The sequence below is a fragment of the Phyllostomus hastatus genome, unplaced genomic scaffold, assembly GCF_019186645.2.
Source record: "Phyllostomus hastatus isolate PE091 unplaced genomic scaffold, TTU_PhHast_1.1 phas_scaffold_501, whole genome shotgun sequence".
Classification (NCBI taxonomy): Eukaryota; Metazoa; Chordata; class Mammalia; order Chiroptera; family Phyllostomidae; genus Phyllostomus; species Phyllostomus hastatus.
This window is the reverse complement of record NW_025334033.1, coordinates 9,781,658-9,801,928: the sequence shown is the minus strand read 5'-3', so window position 1 is coordinate 9,801,928 and position 20,271 is coordinate 9,781,658. Positions and strand designations below refer to the sequence as shown.

The 20,271-nt window shown below is 36.7% G+C and overlaps 1 protein-coding gene across 16 annotated transcripts in view; it reads right to left on the bottom strand.

Annotated features, from left to right (window-relative positions):
• Positions 1-20,271, bottom strand: part of MGA (MAX dimerization protein MGA) — a 159,584-nt gene that overhangs the window by 5,413 nt on the left and 133,900 nt on the right. For 10 of the 16 annotated variants that reach the window (XM_045822092.1, XM_045822090.1, XM_045822089.1 and 7 more), the window contains 8 exons: positions 19,083-19,709; positions 13,477-13,767; positions 11,799-13,294; positions 8,280-8,410; positions 5,336-5,387; positions 2,939-3,145; positions 1,768-1,879; positions 1,252-1,485 (listed from right to left, as the gene is read on the bottom strand). In XM_045822092.1, coding sequence (XP_045678048.1) covers positions 1,252-1,485; positions 1,768-1,879; positions 2,939-3,145; positions 5,336-5,387; positions 8,280-8,410; positions 11,799-13,294; positions 13,477-13,767; positions 19,083-19,709 — 3,150 coding nt within the window. The remainder of the gene's footprint in view (positions 1-1,251; positions 1,486-1,767; positions 1,880-2,938; positions 3,146-5,335; positions 5,388-8,279; positions 8,411-11,798; positions 13,295-13,476; positions 13,768-19,082; positions 19,710-20,271) is intronic. The other 6 variants (XM_045822095.1, XM_045822097.1, XM_045822101.1 and 3 more) reach the window with 5 other exon arrangements.

Sequence of the window (20,271 nt, the reverse complement as noted above, 5' to 3'; positions counted from 1 at the left end):
TAGGAAACCTCAACTTGGAATTTACTTTCTGAACCACTTTTCACTGAATAATGGTTACCTGTCCATTAGTTCTTCTAATGATCAGAATTTGTTATTGTTGAGAAATAGAGCTATGGAAGCACTTTTTCAGTGGAATGCTCCCGATAGTACTCATGGTGAATCTGGATGAAGACACACACAATTCTACCCCTCGGCTTGCTTTCCTATATACCTCTAACAAATTATTTCAAGTTTCTAGACCTCATTTTTCCATCTGTGAAATGAGATGACTGAACTAAATGATCATTATAATCCTTTCTTAGCGATAACGTCATTTGAGTCTGCAATGTTAAAACTAACTCATGTTTTACTTTCCATCACTACTATCTGAAGTTGATTTTAAAAACCAGATTTCCTGGTTCATACTTTAGGTTATCCAAAGAGCACAAAAGGACATACCATTTTCTAAGGATATAAACAAGTGATATAAAAACCAATTAATTATCACTTCACTTCCAAAAATCAAGATAGGAAAGAGCAGTAAGTTAAAATCAATTTACTTTGCTCCTTAATAGCAAGCAATTCCCTGATAGGCAATCTGATGGAAAATAAAGCCTGATCCAACAAAATTAAATTTAAAATTTTTCCAATTTATTTGTCTCAGCTAGACCCAGACTTCCTCACAACTAATGAGCAGAGCTGCAAGGAAATCAAAAGTTCATGTATAAAGTCTAAAAAGATGGCAGCCCCCCAAATACTCACTAAAACACTAAAGGGAAAATATATGACTGTAGGCTATATCAGAAGTAGGTCTTAAGTATTACCATGACTGGTAACTTAGGATTTGCTTGAATGTGAAAACTAGAAACTGAAATCCAATGTAAATGTAATGATTGATTTTTTTTCTTTAAGATTTTATTTACATTTATTTTTTAGAGAGAGGGGAAAGAGGGAGAAAAAGAGGGAGAGATACATCAGTGTGTGGTTGCCTCTCGTGCACCCTGCGCACGAAGGACCTGGCCCACAACCCAGGCATGTGCCCTGACTGGGAATCGAACCAGCAACCCTTTGGTTCACAGGTCAGCACTCAATCCACTGAGCCATACCAGCCAGGGCTAATGTTTGACTTTTTATACAACCCATATTTAATATTTAATTCATGCAATTTCAACTAAAATTACGGCCACAAGATGTTCGGTATGCTAAGCTAAACTAAACTAAACTACACTGATGCTCATCTACATTAAGGGAAGCAAAGAATGTCCCTCCTACCTGTGGCCTGGTCTCTTTTTCTGGAAAGAATCAAAGGTTTCCCCTTCCTGTTATTTATAAATATCTCTCCGAGATCTACAGATGATGCAGAAGATCCTTCCTGTTGTCTGCTAGTTCTGGGAGACACATCAAACTCATCTGATCCCATCTTCTTTTTTCTCTTTTGTGCCTCTAGTGCTTGTTGTTTTGCATAAATATACTCTAGCTTCTTCAGGACCACTTCTTCTGTCTTACCTATAGGTTGACAGGGAATAAATTATCACTCTCTATATGACCCCATATAATAATAAGAAATAGTCAACTGAAATCCAATTGATTTAACTATACTCCCAAAAACTATGGAAGGCAAGAGTGATTGATTATAATCCAAAAGAAACGCCCCACCTAGTCAAAAGATAATTCTGCATTAACTATGGGAACCAAGCCTTAAACTGAGTAGTATCTGAAAGATCTACTGAGAATTTCTCCTTACTAAAGCTGTTATACTCTTTATTAGAGATCATTCACATATCTCACCTGAAAGAGATGATACTTTCCGTATCAAACTATTCCGTTTTCGAGTCAGGAAATTTTTCTGTCCTATCAACTTGTCAGCTTGATCTGTTAGTCCCTGAATTTCACTGAATGCCTAGAACAGAAACAATAATGTCATGTCAATCAATTTGCTATTTCCTACACAATTTCTACAATGAAAAATATTTTAATCTAATATTTTAGAGAACTTGATAATGCCACTTAAAGTAATCTATGATGTTTAAGAAATTATTTTTTGTTAAACTTCAAGTTTTCTGGTTTATAATTCTAGGACACATGATTATTTCCAAAAAGCATCATTGGGTGGTTAACAGGTGTTTCCATTACAAGGAGATACAAAATATTTTCCTTTGCTTAAATTTTAATAATCAACTTTTAAGTAATTTCCTAGTCTAAGTAAAATCTGATTGAAATAACTTTAAAAGGGTATGAATGCTTGCCCATGTACTCCCCTCCAATATCTACTTTAAAAGCAATTTAAATGAAATCACCTTACATATTCTATAAGCAAACTTAAAACTTCTGCTAGCTTGAATATTTCAGATTTTCTTTTAAAAGGACTGTCAACTGTTAAAAATTATGTTAAACTATCACTTATGTTGTGTTTTTCACTGGGATAAACTGTTCTAAGTGCTATGGAGAACACCAATGTGAAGAGATTGTGCTAAATACAGCTTACCAGGGTTTCTGACTTTATTTGAAGATTTTATTTACTTATTTTTAGAGAGAGGGGGAGGCAGGGAGAAAGAGGAGGAGAGAAACATTGATGTGTGAGAGTAACACTGATAGGTTGCCTCTTGCATGCGCTCCAACTAGGGACTTGGCCTGCAATCCAGGCACATGCCCTGACCAGGAATTGAACTAGTGACCTTTCACTTTGCAGGACAACACCCACCTGAGCCACAGCAGTCAAGGCCTGACTTTAATTGAAGGAAGGCTAGATCTACCAATTAAGAATCTGACTTTTAATGAAAAGCTATTCTGATCCAACATAAGGACTTCTCCCCCTAAAGGATGTACTGGGCCTTCACTAGTCCATACTCAAATGTTAACTATAGCTGTATTTTAATCTCCCTGATATGGTAGTATTTTCTTTTCCAGTATCTCTAGAAGATTCTTACTCATGCTCTTGTCACTTACATGGAACACTTACCCTAGTGAGAATGAGACTTTTGGAAACCTTAGAAGAATGAAGTAATCCCAATGTGATCTTCAATTTCTCAAAGAGATCCCTCATTTCACCACGGCGGCGCCGCTCATTGGCAGTGTGTGTGCGGCGATAATAAGCAAAAGCTTCTGCTTCTTTCTGTAATTTTTCACTCCAGTAATCAGGCTTCAGTTTTAGAGGCATTGGTGAAGCCTGTCCAAACAAAAGATTACCACCTAAATATCTTTCACATTTACAGTCCCTCTTCCACTATCCTAGATGGCGTGGCTGTATGTCAGACATCCACTGTCTTCTGCTTGGACCATCATAACAGCTTTCTAATTTGTTATCTTAACTACCCTACAATCTATGCTTCCTCCAAACCTACCTTCAACAGCGTAAACTCTTAACAACATTTAAAACTCAAACTTCATTTTTCATAAAATTCTTTCTTGATCCTCAGGAAGCCTTACTTAAGCTTCCCTTCTCTTTTATTTATTCCATTTCAGTTTTATAAATTATTTACTATAAAGAAGTAATGATGTACACAGGCTTTTAAATTTAAGTTTTTAAAAAATTTATAATGAAAAGCAACTGTGTCCTGCACCTGTACAAGAAACCACAGAAACAATCACTTGATGCTTTTAGCTGACATTTCTGGCTCTTAAATTTATACCTAAATAATAAATAATAATGTAAGCTCATGCTTTTCCATTTTCAAGACTATCCATTTACTTCCTGCTACACAGAAGAGGATTTAGCTCATACCACTCTTACCTCATTTTACCATCCCATCTTTCTAATATAGATGTATCATTAACTTTAGTTCTTCTACTGACCCCTCTGCATCAATCTCTCACTTCACCAACAACAGACAGTACCTCTGTGTAAAATGAGGGTATCATCACTCATTATCCTTCCTCTTGTTTTTTTCTCCCCTCTTTTATATCATCCCAGTTTGTCATTTGTACTTAAACATTTACAAGACTGAAATTAAGTCTTTCATACTTTATTCATACATTATACAAGTTTTAGAAAAATCACTAACAGTGGCTACCCTATTTTGACAATGTAGATACTATTCATGCAAAATAATAATAATTACATTTCCTGTCTTCTCCAGTTTCTTCATTTTGTGTTTTTCCTCTCTAATGCTTCTGGTTGTCTCCCTTTTAATCTGGCAAACCCTGCTAGTACCCCAAAACTTTAATATAAAATCACTGTCTTTCTGAAGTTAAACTCATTCAGCATTAGTATAGAATGAGAGAACAAAAAAATGAAAGAAAATTAATACCAAGTTTAAATAAAGCAAAACACCACACATAATTTGGGCATAAAACTAGGATATTTATGACCTAATTGTAATAATTAGGGAATAAAAATGGATTATATAAATAAGCTATTATGAAATTCTTACATCTAAAACAATTTTTAGGATGAATAAGAAAATATATACAAAATGATTGCAAGCATATAAATGTTTCACAAAATGATTACAAGCATATAAATATGTTTCACATGACCCCCCATAAAAAAAGCTCAAGGGAACTGTTTATTAAACTCAAACTAATCATACCAAGTGTTCTTTGAAAGGACTGAATACCACCCTTGAGCTCAACCCAATCTCCATCATTGTCTTTGTCTCTTAAATTAAGAATTTATGACAACTATGACATTAGATAATTAAAACGGCAGGAAATTTATGAAAATTGATAAGCACGCTCATTTTTATAAACTCCATACCCATTTCTTAGGGAGGGAGAAAAGGAAGGTAAGAAACATCAATGTGAGAGATACATCGATCAGTTGGTTGCCTCCCATATGCGTCCTGACTCATAGCAACTGGGGACCAAACCCACAGGCTAGGCATGTGCCCTGACTGGGAATCAAACTGGCAATCTTTCACTATGCAGAATGACACCCAACTGAGCCACACTGGTGAGTACTCCATACCCATTTTAATTCTTCTAAATTATCATCTGGGTATAATAGAGAATTAAGAGAGGGGAAAAGGCATTATCAATATAATTTCATTAAGGGTTTTATTTTTTTTTAAGATTTCATTTATTTTTAGAGAGAGGGGAAGGGAGGGAGAAAGAGAGGGAGAGAAATCAGTTGCTCTCACATGTGGTTGCCTCTCCCATTCCTGCTACTGGGGACCTGTCCAGCAACCCAGGCATGTGCCTTGACTGGGAATCCAACCCTGTGGTTTGTAGGCCGGCACTCAATCCACTGAGGATACTACGCAGAGCTCATTAAGGGTTTTTAAAAGGCTGATTGTATTAAGTCACTGGTAAGACTAACTCTGAATGTGTCTAATATAGCTAATGTTGTTTTGACCCTAAGGACAAATGTTATCAATTTTATTAAATGAATTATTATCATTAAATAGATTATAAATACCTTTCTACTCCTTTCAGCAGCTTTTTCATCCACAGAAATATGGGTACGGCATCTAGGTAAAGACAGTATTTTTCAATGTCTTAGTGAAATTTAATAACTTCAGACCTATTTTCATAGTAGTATTAATCCAAATCATCCCAAATTGTCTAACTTGTAAGCAGCTTCTTTTCTCCAAGGTCAGGATATGTGCCAGTATACTTTATTCTTTTCTCTTAGAATCAATGTCCAAATTGTCCCTAAAACTAATTACTTTTTCAATCACACACAATATTTCAGACATACAACCCTATATAAACAAGCATATCATGAAAATCCAGGCAGTTACCACTAAGCTTGAGAAATAAAAACCTTAAGAGATCCTATATGCTGCCTGCTCAACCACATTTCCTTCCTTCTTTCTCATAGGTGAACACTCCCAAACTGAGTTTATCATGCAAATATGTATCATTTTACTAGATATGTAGGATGTATCCCTAAACAGGAAGTATTATGTGGCACACTTTAAACATTATATATTAAGTATATCTTTCTTTAAGTGATCTGTTTCACTCAAAATTACAACTAAGCCATGTTAATACATATAGTTCTAGTTCCATCATTTTAATTGCTATGCAATATCCAAAAGTGTGAATTTTCCAAAGTTTGGTTTTTCAAAATGTTAGTAGTCATTTAGGTTTCCGAATTTTCACGGTGCTACAATGGATACACTGTACACACTGCTTACATCCCATACATAACCCCGTGTGTGTGTGTTAGGGCATATACCTAGGAGTGGAATTGATGGGTACAAGGCATACACATCTTCAACTTCAGTAATGTCACACTTCTCTACAAAGTGGGTATGACAATTTACACACCCCACCTGTAGTATGTTCCCATTGCTCCATAGCTAAATAATAGTGCTATCATAAATTTCAATTTTGCTAATCTCATTGCAAAATTGTGACTTCAGAATCACTGTGGTTTAATGTGCATTTCCCTAATTATTTGTGAGATAAAACAAATTTTCATTGTTTACCGGCCATCCAGGTGTCTCGTGTGAATTGCCTCAGATACCCATTACTTCCTTTTCTAACTGAATCATTTTTTCTTACCAACTTGTAACAGTTATTTTATATCCTTGATACTAGTCCTTTGTCAAACATTATTTTCTGAATTGATTTTAGAGAGAGGAAGCAGGGAGAGAAAAAGGAACAGGGGTGGAGGAAAAGAGAGAGACAGAGAGAGCAAAACATTGATTTGTTTGTTGTTCTACTTATTTATGCATTCATTGGTTGATTCTTAGATGTGCCCTGACCCGGGACTGAACCCACAACCTTGGCGCATGAGGACAAGGCTCTAAATCAACTGAGCTAAACTAATACTGTTCAACACTATTGCAAATCTTTTCCTTATAGTCTGAGTTTGCCTTCTCACTGCTTTCATGGTGTTCTGACAGACAAAACCTGTTAAATCCTTAAAATCTGTCCCCTTACAACAGTTTGTGCTGTATGGCTGTTGTGTGTTATTCTTGGCCCTTTATTATTTCAACTTACCAACATGGTATGCCTCCATCTAATGAATTCTTCAATGCCTTTCAATACCATTTTATACAAGTCTTGCAAAACTTTTGTTGACAGTCCCAGGTTTTTTTTCTGTTGCTATTGTACATAGTAGTTTTTAAGATTACATTTTTTACTTGTCACTGTTGTTTAGGAACTCAATTTCAGTATGCTGAACTTAAGTCCAATTAAGCTTTTAAGAGATTTAAACCCTTTCAACCTAAACCAACTGAAGGCAATTGAAGAAGCCTTCAAATAGCTCTGAAGTGAAAAAAACTATTAGGATTACTTCCCCCTTTCACAGACATTCTCAACATCACTAAAGATAAAGAATTACTCTCATCTTTCCAACAGCATGGATGGACCTAGAGAGCATTATGCTAAGTGAAATAGAGAAAGATTAAGTACCATATAATTTCACTCATACATGGAATCTAATGAACAAAATGAACTAACAAGTGTAACAGAGACAGACTCATGAACAGAGAGCAGGATGACATCTGTTGGGGGTTTGGGGTTTGAGAGACTGAGCAAAAATTTTTTGAGAGAGAAAAAGACTCAGGGACACAGACACAGGGTAGTGACTGCTGTGGGGAGAAAGAATGGGGGAAGGTAGAGGAGGGTATCGGGGTATAAATGGTGATAGAAGGAGACTAGACTTGGGGTGGTGAACACAATACAATGTACGGAAAATGTGTTGTGGAATTGTATACCTGAAACCTGTATAATTTTGTTAACTAGTGTCACCACAATAAATTCAATTAAAAAAAAAGGATTACTTTCTCAACTCATTGCTATTTTATATGGTGGTTAATGAGCTAACAGGAAAAGCACAATGTCTAGCACAAAGAAAGAACTCTTATCATCTTTCCCTTCTTTCTCTCATACCCCAATCTCTCATCAGCACATGGCTCACTAAAACAAAAAATTAAATGAATTATCCTGAGCCAAGTCATCATGTCCTATTTTCATCTCATCAATGTAACAGGTAGAAAAATTTTCCAAACTGTACCTTACCTGTTCATCTAGTAAGTAACCAAATTTAGCATTTACTGTCTTATTCTTAAAAGACAAAGAAACTAACCTTTCCTAGTTAGTTTACTGAGTAGCCCACTGTGTCAGTTATGCTAGTTGCACATATTATCTCATTTAACACTTCAAATGGGGACATTTTCCTCACTTCAAAGGTAAGGAATCTAAGATTCAGAGGGATTAAAGGCTTAAACAGCTACAAACTTAAATAGCACTAGTATGTTAATACCAATGTGTAGCTCCTCTCCTCATCTACTAATCAGAAAAATAGCTAGAGGAATAAAGGGACCGGGTCAGTTACTCAAAGCTCCTAAACAGAACGGTTTTGTTTATGATCAAAAAACAATAACCCAAAAAGAAATAAAACTTACGTCTGTTTAAAAGTCTGTGTGTGGGCAGCTGTGGTCTTCATGTGATCAACCTTAATTTCCTCAGAGAGTTCTTCCACAGTTTCAATGTCCACCTGCTCCTCATCATCCTCAATGTATTCTACACAGTTATTCTGAAATATAGCATTCCAACAGTAAATAAAGTATTAGGAAGCAAACACACCTAAACTATTCAACTGAATGTTCCCCTCATAGAAACCAAGTAGTGCTAAGCGCTGACCTTATACCATGAGTAGTGATAATCCCAAACTTATTAATTAACCATAAAAAGGAATTAAATCATAAGAACATATATAGAGAGCAAACAACCAAAAACTATATTATTAACCACAGATATATGTTAAACAGACATCATTAGATTGAACAGAGTCCCTAAAAATCTATATTGGTGCCAGTGTTATTTCTAGTGGGCAAAATCCAGGTACGGATATATTAAACCTGTATAAACCTTAGATCAAATACAGCAAAATAAAATTTGGAAAGGGGAAAAGTAGAAAAAAGAAAAATTCGGGATCTATTTTAAGAATGCTTCATAACACTCATAGGTACAGAAAAATGATTAATTGATAGGTACAGACTAATGATTACCCAGAAAGGGGGATGAGTTCAGGGACTGGGTGAAAAAGGTTAAGAAATTCAGAAGTACAAATTGGTAGTTAAAACAGTCACACAGATGTAAAGTACTATAGGGAATATAGTCAGTAATATTGTAATGACCATGTATGGTGCCAGGTGGGTACTGGAAATACTGGGGAGAACACTTTGTAAGCTATATGACTGTCTAAACTCTATGTTATACACCTGAAACTAATAATAAAATAACATTAAATATAAAATGTAATTGAAAAAATTTTGTAAAAAGAGTGCTTCATCCCTGGCTGGTGTGGGTCAGTGGATTGAGTGCCAACCTGCAAACCAAAGGGTCACCGGTTCAATTCCCAGTCAGAGCACATGCCTGGGTTGCAGACCAGGTCCCCAGCTGGGAGTGCACAAACGGGAAGCATACACTGATGTTTCTCTCCCTCTCTTTCCTCCTTCCCCTCTCTCTAAAAATAAATGCCTTAAAAAAAAAAAAAAAAAAGAGTGCTCCATCGCTAACCCCATATGAGATACCCACAAAAACATATTCAAGGCAGATATAAAATACAGACCAGATCTTTAAGTCTCTCAATCCCTCAGAATGAGAGCTTTTGAAGAATTTCAGATATCGAAGCAGCCCAGGCTTGCTGTACTTGCTAATTATACCAAAAAATGAGTCGATCAGTAAGCATTTATTGAGCGCCTGTCACAGAAACTTACTGTGCATGTTATATAACAAAATATACATATTATGATATATGCAGATATTTTTTAAGTCCACCTTTAAAAGTAGTGTGTACTATGCTAGAAACTAAACAGGGAAAATGTTATCTATAATCATACTGTACCAGAGAGGTACAACTCAAAGCATCCCAATCACCTTAATAAGTCTATATTTAAACTTGTTGTAAACATTACTTACCCTGAAATTACAGACTTTATAAGGCTGACAGACACTAAAAGCCATCATTTATGTCCCCCAATTTAAGCACAAAGCAAACAACATATATTAAATTTAAACAATGGAAACATATATTAAAATTAACTAAAAAATATTAACTCTAGGAAGCTAAATCAACAGTCCCAACAGAATCTAAACAGTCTGCATAGTAACGTAGGCAGAAGCTTTATAATACTCAAACTGAAGAATGTCTGCCTACTTCATGGCTTTAACTTCAAGCTTTGTAAATAATATCTAATAAACTTCACAATGGAAGGTTTAAATTAAAGAGGCTACTCACAACTCTCCTTACACTAGTCCAACATAATGCTAATCACAAGCATGAAGATATCGTAAGTATATACATGTACATAAATACAATGTAGAATTTAGATTTTAGAGATCTTTTAATTTAATGCCCTTACTTTTAAAAAGGTCAGTGTACCTTTTATGTCAGATTCCCTTTTAGGAAATGTAAGTAATGCCACCCTGTATAATTAAAATACTCTAAAGGTTCTATTAAGTCAAATATTATGATAGCAATAGTTTTCACTGGTTTTAAAGTTGGACTGTTTTTGGTCTGATGTTTACCCAGGCTGACTTACAATGGGAGCCTCTGCAAAAAGCGCAAGGAGATCTGCAATCTAACTCCCAAACTCAGTGAATTCAGATTCTTCAGCTACCTACAGATGTCTGTCCTCAAAAAGGACTAGGCTAGAAATAGAATGTAAGGCAAATGCTATAGAATGATCCAATTTTAGAGCTAAATCCTCATTTTATAAATGAGACAACTGAGGTTACAGAAATACCCAACACAAAAACATTAAAATATTTAAATATTTTACTTTTAAAATACTAATCTTTTTGTTATGTTTTATCTGCATAAGGTGTTAAGTATTAACATACAAGGACCAGGTAATATAGAGTCTGAATGAAATCAAAGAAGTGAGTTGTAAAACAGTCCACTGCATAACAATGAGTGCAGGGCCCCTTATTATCTGCTCCTGAAGAGAGGGACTCCATTTAGATTTTAGGGCACCCACCAGGAGCAAAGTATAACCTCCCTACAATTTACACCAGAACCCATATCAGGGGTCAGCAAACCATAGCCCACCACCTGTTTTGGTAAATAAAGTTTTACTGGAACACAACCTACTACACTCATTCACTTCTTATTGTTTATGACTGCTTTCATGATACAACAGCAATTGAGTAGTTGCAACAGCAAGCCATCTTAGCCTGTAAAGTCTAAAATATTTACAATCTGGCCTTTTATAGAAAAAGCTTGCCCAACTCCTGCCCTACATCATACCTGATTCTCAAGGCACTTGGTTGAGTAAATACAACCCAATATAGGAAGCTACAAAAATGACTTCAGAAAAATAAATTATAAAGGTCATATTTCAAAAGAAGACAACAAAAGTTCAGGATATAAATTCTAAAAAGTATTTAATTTTAGGAGATAATTAAAAAGCAACTTAAGGCATGATCATATTAAAATATTAAGTGGTATTTTCCATTTTCCTCCAAAAAGAACATCTCTCTAAAGGCAGGTAGGTAATTCCTCCCCCAGTTCTAAGGTCACCCACTCCCTGTTTTTTATGTATCTACCAGATAAGCTAGAATCACTTTATACAGAAAATTAAGGGGAAAAAAAAAAACAAAAAACAAAAAAATTGGAATCAAATGGGAGCAGTGGTTTCAGGATTTCTTTTTTTAAACCTAACTTGATAGGGAATCTAAAATATCTATTCCCCAAAGGCTTAAGCCAGCCTTTCCAAAATATCAGACAAGTCTCAAGAACAATATAAGCTCAGTAAATGTTACTTGACTGACACAGACTAAAACTACAAAGTCATTTAATTATGGTCTAAATCTAGGCATCCAATTGTATAAAGGTCTTAGCGATCTTCTGAAAAGCTACTGTCTCTAATAAATCATTTAAATCCTTGAGGTTTCAGTCACAACAAAAATGGGCTCACCACCTTTTCTACATCATCAACCTCCTCACTCTGGTAGTCAGAAACAACATCCACAATCTCATCAATAGAATCATCGGTTTTCTCATTCTCATCTTCCTCGTCTTCTTCTTCCAAATCCAAAACATTTAAGTCAGCATTGCTTCTCCCACCCTTTTTCTCTTGCTTTGGTTCTATCTGTTCTCTTGATAGCAGGAAGTGACCTTGAAAATGTCCTTCCCCTCTGCTCCCTTTTGTAGCTCTCCTAGGAACAATGGAGAAGGCTGAAGAACTAGAAATCCTACTCCAAGAATCGCATTCAGTTTTTAAAACTCTGGTATTCTCAGCAGTTCCACTTTTTCCAAGTAAATCAGAGATGGGTTGTTCTTGATGAAACAAATCTGAACTTTCCTGACAAGTCTTTCTTTCTTTAATTAACTGTTCATCTGCCTCTTTTTTGAACTCTTGTGAAGTTCCAACACATTTCTGGGTCAATGGGCCCTTTAGATGTTTTCTCCATTTCTCCCTAAGACTGTCCATTAGAGAGTCGCCATGTCCCTTCTCCTTGGCCTCTGGCTGTGGATCAGACTGATGCTCCTTCACAACTGTATTCCCTGATAATTCGAGTTTACAGTCTTCCTTAGAGATGATTGGAAATTTATTTGATTTTTCCTCTAAACAGTGCTGTTCCACTTTCACATTACCAAGTTTTTTAAGCTGCATATTACTTATACTTTGGACTGTCATATTACTGGCTCTTTCAGAAATGGTCTTAACTTCTCGAAGAGTTAGTTTTTCTTTGGAAGTGTTATGATTCCTAATCCCATCTTCATCAACATCTTTATAGTCTTCATTTGTATGTGACCCAGTGATATAGGAGTGCTCAGAAGGCTTAACAGGACCTTCTTCTGTAAGGAATTCTTCATCTAAATGATCACCCCCATCTTCCACGTTACCAGTCAGGGTTTCTTCTGAGGCAGCTGCTCCTGAGTTTTGCTTTATTACATTAGTCTCCGAGTCTATAGCTTCTCCTTCTGACTGTAGCACCTTCTTAGTATCCTGTTCTCTTTTTAAAAAGCTTGTTCCGTCTTTCTGGTCTGAATTTTGGGACTCTCTCTTCATCTGAAGAGAAGCAACATGTTGAAGAATGGAGCTGGGAACAGGCTTTTGTCCTGGAAGCTGCAACAAGGCAAAACTACCAGACTGGAGAGGAATGAGGCTGGCTGTACCAACAGGCTGTCCTCCTGAGCTATAGGTTATTTTGGTTTCAGAGGGTGTTTTACTTGCAAAGCTTTGTGGTTCAGGAGGGGAAATCCTCAGGGTCAATGTACCAGACTGAGACACAAAGCTAGGTCCAGAAGAAAGCAATGATGGTGCCTGAGTGATAACATTCACTGCTGGAGAAGACCCAACAGCCTGAATTACAGGACTCATAACTGAAAAAGTAGAGGATGAAGCAGTAGATGGAGGAGTCTCTGAAGGCTTGGAAGGAGTGGGTAACCGGATTCCCATCACAGACCCTGGTAAGAAAAAGAAAACTTTAAATCACCACTGCCCATATTAAGACTTCCATGGTATGCTTTTTTTTTTTGGACATGTGACTTTAAGAGACTAAGAAAGACCAATCCTGGTATATTAACGTATCATATAGTCAAATAATTCAACAAAAGAAAAACTCATTAGAAGATCTCCAGTTTTATACCTGGGTTCCGAAACATGACAGGCTGTAAGTTGGGCTGGGTATTAGAGCTTCGAAGCTGATGCAAAGGGAGGAGCTGGACAATCTGCCCATTAGGGTGCCTGAAAAGGTTCATTCCACTTGGGCTCCTAATAGGTTGCAAGACCATCCGATGTCCTGGAAGTTGTGTGTTTGAGACAGGTCTAAGAGTAGGGGAACCCTGCTGTACTGGAATCAACAACAATCGAGGTCCAGCACGTTTCACTGGGTTAGGAGAAACCTGCGGAGTAGCCACTGGAATCTGAGGGGCATTTTCTGAAAAACAGGAAACAGAACCATATTATCAGAATTTCCCTTTTAATACGTGTAGGAAAAAATATGACATAGATTCTGATGATGCTACAAATAACTTCTAATTTGAATTATAAAACTGGTGAAATCCTGTATATCTCTGATACATTATTTAATAGTCCTATGGCTGAGAACAATTTATCTTAAACCTAAATATTAATCAGACATTGCAGCCTTACATTTAGGCTGGTTAAATGTAAGGGGGGGGGGCCCTCAATTGTCAACAGGTGCATTTAAAAAAATAATGCTACCTAATAAAAAACATGAGTAGGCCTCTAAATCTGGAATGTCATTAAAACTAAAGAGCTCATTCATGACAAAATTCCCTTCCTCAACTTTAAAATTCAGGCTGTTAACACTTACTAGATTTATGACTTAGCTTCACAGGTCATATTCAAATAAGATAAAGGACTAAAAATCAAGAACTATGAAATACTTCTTGGCTTTTAAAATTCACTGTCAAATAAGTGTAAAGATTGTGGAAATTATTTTCATAAAGAAAAAAATACAATTTAATTCCATTCCAAAATGGAATGAAATTAAGAGATATCAAAGAAGTAGGGAAATAAAGCCTGGTTAGGAAGAAGCAAAAGACAGTTCAAAAAAAAAAAAAAAAGCGCACGAATTTAAATCAGAAAATGTGAATTAAGAGATTTAAAACCATTAATGGTATCTAAAGATGCACTTTAATGCTTGGAAGAGAATTTAGAAATACCAAAGACATGGAAAAAAATAATATAAGTAATCTACAAACAGAGGTTTCTGAGGACTTTCAGCCAAGATGCAGGCATAAGTAGACAGACACACTGCGCCTACTCGCACAACCAGAAGAAGGCAACGACAAATTTAAAAATAAAAAACAGAGGACTTCCAGCAAGATGGAGGCATAGGTGGACACACCGCACCTCCACGCACAACCAAGATTGGAACAACAATTTAGAGGCAGAGTAACACCCAGAACTGACAGAGAATTGATCTGAATGGAAGTCAGACAGCCAAGAAGTTGAAATAGACCCGTTCATCTAGACCAGTAGGAGGGGCGGAGACAAGCAGCCAGGCAAGGGTTCGCTGTGCAGAGAACAGGGAGAATTGGGTGCATAAGGCCACTAGGAGCGCGTAAGGCATCTGGGGCGCGCAAGATCACAGCGGGTGGACCCTGAGTACGCAAGCGACAGCCGGCAGACCCAGTGAGGCGGCGATTGTGGAGCAGGGCAGAGCGCGCAACCCAGGATCCCAGGGAAGGGACTGAGGTGCCAGGAGAACGGAGCTACGGCCATTGTTCCCTCCCACCCCTGCCCCCGCCCCCACATACAATCTAGCAACTGGGGTGCCCAGCCCTGGTGAACACCTAAGGCTCCGCCCCTCACAGTAACAGGAATGAACAGACCAAAAAAAGCGAGAGAGAGAGAAATGGCTCAAACAGAAGAACAAATCAGTGCCCCAGGGCTCATCCTTTTGAGCAACCAAGAGATAGCTAACCTATCAGATGCACAGTTCAAAACACTGGTGATCAGGAAGCTCACAGAATTGGTTGATTTTGGTCGCAAATTAGATGAAAAAAATGCAGGTTACCATAAAAGAAATGAAGGAAAATGCACAGGGAACCAATAGAGATGGGAAGGAAGCTGGGACTCAAATCAACAGTGTGGACCAGAAGGAAGAGAGAACATTCAACCAAAACAGAATGGAGAAACAAGAATTCAAAAAAAATGAGAAGCTTAGGAACCTCCAGGACATCTTTAAATGTTCAAACATCTGAATTATAGGGGTACCAGAAGGGGAAGAGGAAGAGCAACAAGTGGAAAACTTATTTGAACAATTAAGGAAGAACTTCCCCACTCTGGCAAAGGAAATAGACTTCTGCGAAGTCCAGGAAGCTCAGAGTCCCAAAGAAGTTGGACCCAAGAAGAAACACACCAAGGCACATGATAATTACTTTAGCCAAGATTAAAAATAAGGAGAGAATCCTAGAAGCAGCAAGAGATAAGGAGGCAGTTACCTACAAAGGAGTTCCCATCAGACTGTCAGCTGATTTCACAAAACAGACCTTATAGGCAAGAGGGGCTGGAATGAAGTATTCCAAGTCATGAAAGGCAAGGACCTACACCCAAAATTGCTCTACCCAGCAAAGCTATCATTTAGAATGGAAAGGCAGATAAAGTGCTTCCCACATAAGGTCAAGTTAAAGAAGTTCATCATCACCAAGCCCTTATTTCATGAAATGTTAAAGGGATTTATCTAAGAAAAAGAAGATAAAAAATATGAACAGTAAAATGACAGCAAACTCACAATTATTAACAACCACACCTATAACAAAAACAAAAGCAAACTAAGCAAACAACTGGAACAGGAATAGAACCACAGAAATGGAGATCACATAGAGGGTTATCAACAGGAGAATGGGAGGGGGAAAGAGGGGCAAAAGGTACAGAGAATAAGTAGCATAGATGGTAGGGAGAAAATAGACAGGGGGAGGGTAAGAATAATATAGGAAATGAAGAAGCCAAAGAACTTATATGTATGACCCATGGACATGAACTAAAGGGGGGGTGGGAATGTGGGTGAGAGGGGGTGTGCAGGGTGTAGAGGAATAAAGGGGGTAAATGGGGCAACTACAATAGCATAATCAATAAAATATTTTTTAAAAAAAGTAATCTACAGACAGATTTCTGGCCATGGGGATAAAGAGGTAGGAATTATGATAATAAGCATAAATGAAACTGATCTAACATTACCATTCAAATAGTGAAATTATTTAAATTGTTAATAAATCTTTTCATTATTTTGTCACTAAATAGAAAAATCATCAAACCAGACAACAAAAAGACTTAGTTTAACATATAATATCCTATCAGACAAGCACTCTGCCCATGAAGCATATCAAATTTCTAAAAGAAAGTCAAGTTCCTAACATGACAAATTATACATGAGATCTATGACTTCTCTTGAAAAATAAAACACAAAAACCAAACTTTATGAAAAAAAGTGTGCAATTTAAACAAAAAAAAAACCACATTCATCTATTATATGTGAATTAAGAAACATGATAAAGCATTAATTTCCTGTACATTTCCATTTAAATTTTAGAAAGTGATTCGAAATTACTCCAGTTCCAAGAATGAAAGCAACCTTTAATACACATACACTACCTTTCATGCTAACAATGCCATTGTTTACTGAAATGTGGGAGGGACAAGAGAGAAAAAAAAGGAAGTCAAATGAAAAAGCACACATATTTAAGTGCCTGAGTTGGGACCCTCTCTGAACCTAAACAAAAATTACAACTTCCTCAGGTGTAGCAGTTATCTAAATTAGCTCCATTTGTAAATAAGCAGATTAGAAAATCTGTGAACATTAGTATTTCTTCAAGTGGTATTACAGATAGGTTTTAGGTGGTTTATAAATATAAAATAACCCTATATCACATTGTCAGAAAGTAATTCACTTTTCAATTTTAATCTTTTGATTTGATACAAAAGTACCAGTGTTTTATGTATGTCTTTAATATTATGCCAGCATTTTCTAGCTTTCTACATTAAGAGAGAGCAGGCCACATGCTAAGAACATACTAGAGTATCTAGCTAGAATTTATCATTTTTATTATTGTTTCCAGTGCATTTATTTATGGGGTTAACCTCTATTTTAGCAAGGAATGTTGGTTTCCAAGTACAAGAAGATTGCTCCTTTTAAAAATAAACTTAATTATACAAATGAGTTGATTTAAATTAAAAAAGTCACCATAGTACAAACAGGAATGAAAGCAAAATACATGAATGTATAATGAGTGACTAAAATTGGAGAAACAATGAATTACGAAAAGCTCAATGACTTTATAATTTCATGACAGATTTAAAAATATAAAGAAAGGTTGGAATCACTATGGTTTAGAAAACATACAGCTGTATTTTGCCATGTATAATGATTACATACCATGGGTATAATAGTCCTGCGTATAATGTGCACTACGCATTATGCACAGGAGTACATTATACATGGCAAATACAGTAAACTTCGAGATTCAATAGGAAATCAAAGCAGTTTCATCAACAATGATCTCATTTCCAAAGTGATAAATTAAACTAACCATTTTTTATGTGCTTATTAGGGGGAGAAGCAGAGACAAACACATTTAATATTGATTCACTTTTCCTTTCAACAGAACTTCAACTTATAAACTAACTCCCAAGACACTTCTTTCCTAAGATATCAACAGGCATTTGGACCATGTCACTAAAGGCAAATTTAGTAGTAAAAACATCAATAACCAAGAAAGAACTACTGTTGGCTATTTATTTTCCCTTAAAGCTGGCAAAGTCCCTCACTCTTTTCCACAGTAATTCCTCTCCAAGTACGCTAAGAAAACTACTTACTTTATTTAAATTAAAATAGAAAAATTACCAAAGTCTAAAATACTATTTCAAATTCACTTAACATAAGCCAACGAGAAAAATTTTAAATAAAAAGTTGATAAACACATAAAATATTAGAGTCCTAAGCAAAGAAACAGTCTCCATATTTCTATTTCAAATAGTTCATGTATAATAATTAAGTAGGAGAACAATGTCAGTAGTATATGGGAGTTGGGCTGATTTGCAAATGATTTTTTCCTAGGCAAGGGGACCAAAAAATTGAAGCATTAGCAAAGACAACAACAACAAAAAAGCCCTCTGTTCGACTGCAGTATAAGCAGAAGCCTGCAATCTTACCTTTTTTATTAAAAAAAAAAATATGCACTACCCCATCCCAGCCCCCAAAATGGAGCCCCTACATTTCGGTGCTCTCCTCAAAGATGTGCTTCCCTAGCTCTCAGTACACAACAAATTGCACCTTCTCCTGTGCGCACCTTAATAGCTGCTCTCCTGGCTCACAGCTCCACTCTCATATGAATTATTTCAGTACCCTTCAGCCACCATTTCCATTCTTGTATTTTTTAGTATTTTTAATATCTTGAGGAAATCTCCAGCCCCACTAAACCATCTGTCAAAGCTGTTCAATTTCTCTCCAATGTACCATTTATGGTTTTTAATAGTGCTCTAGTAACAAAGTTGTATACATTTTTCAGTGATTTGTCCTAACCCTATATTAACCATGAGCTCTATTATTTTTAGTGTTCAGTTTTGCAGAATGCCAAGATTTTCAGGAATACACGTATCATGTTAGAGCAGAAACACCTACACCTATACCTACACTGTTACCCTGATAGATCTGTACTCCTATCACAACCACAAAGTTATATAAACAGCTATATAGTAAACCAGCTAGTAACATCTAGGCCTTACCTGGTCTCTGGCTCACTGGTGGACTCCCATCAATTCCTGAGAGTATAATGGGAACAGAGCCAAGAGATGAAGTTGGTGTGGTCACCATGGAGGAAGATGCAGCTGTGGTCACTACGACTATGGAGGTGGAGGCAGTGGAAGCAACAGGAAGAGTTATGGTTGGAGGAGATGTTACCAAAGATTTAGGAAAAGCAACCGAAGCCACAGGGGTAGTTATCCCAGTCGTTTTGATAAGGTTCACAGTGGATGTAGACTGGGGAGATGTTACAGGGGTGCTGGTATTAGTTTCAGAAACCTCAACAACCCCTGCAGTGGTGGCACCAGAAGGATAAGTAGGTTCTTTAGTTCCCATGTCAGAAATAGCAGTCATAGGTGTCACAGCAGTAACATTCTCTAAAAACACTTGAGGGGTGGTAGTAGTGACAGCAGCAGTCACAGGGCTGCACACCTGAACTGCCTCAGAAGAAACCACAGGTGTGACGACCATTACTGGAGAAGGTCTGATACTGAACTTCTGTGGCCCTGTTAGGGTTTGGGGTGTGCTAACTCCAGGTATCTTCTGCTGCAGGGCTCCAACTTTACTCATCACAAACTGTGTGAACACACCACCAGGAGAGGGTCGAGCCGCTGCAAATAAAAATTTGCAGGTCAAAAACCTTCAGTTCTCATATCTTATCCTCTTAGTGATTGTGTTTATCAACATTTATTTTGTGCACCACTGGATCAACTTCTTACAGGTACTACCTACCTGCATTATATGTGTCAATTTCCATAAAGAGAAACCAAACACTTTCCTCAACCCATACCGAACCTTTACATTCTAACAAGGGATTAAAATTGAGTATTCCTACTAAAAAGCTTTATCTACACAATATAGCCAAATTGCCAGGACACTAAAAAGAATACAGCAGCACACAACTTCCAACAGATAAAGTAAAAGACTTCCCCCGCAACTCTAATTTTAAAACTTCTTTCTACCACTTCCTCCTGTCCCAGCACATCTACCTTTTATTACAGTCCTCTTATGAGACAGTTAAGTTTCATATATTTCTAAACTGTATGAAGACATTTTTGTGAGAGGGCAGAACAGGACTGTTTATTTTTTAAATCACCACTACTTTTTTAAAAAGAGCTAAAATGTGTTCTTTATAAGGCACACAATGCCTATCACTCCATCTTCACACAACTC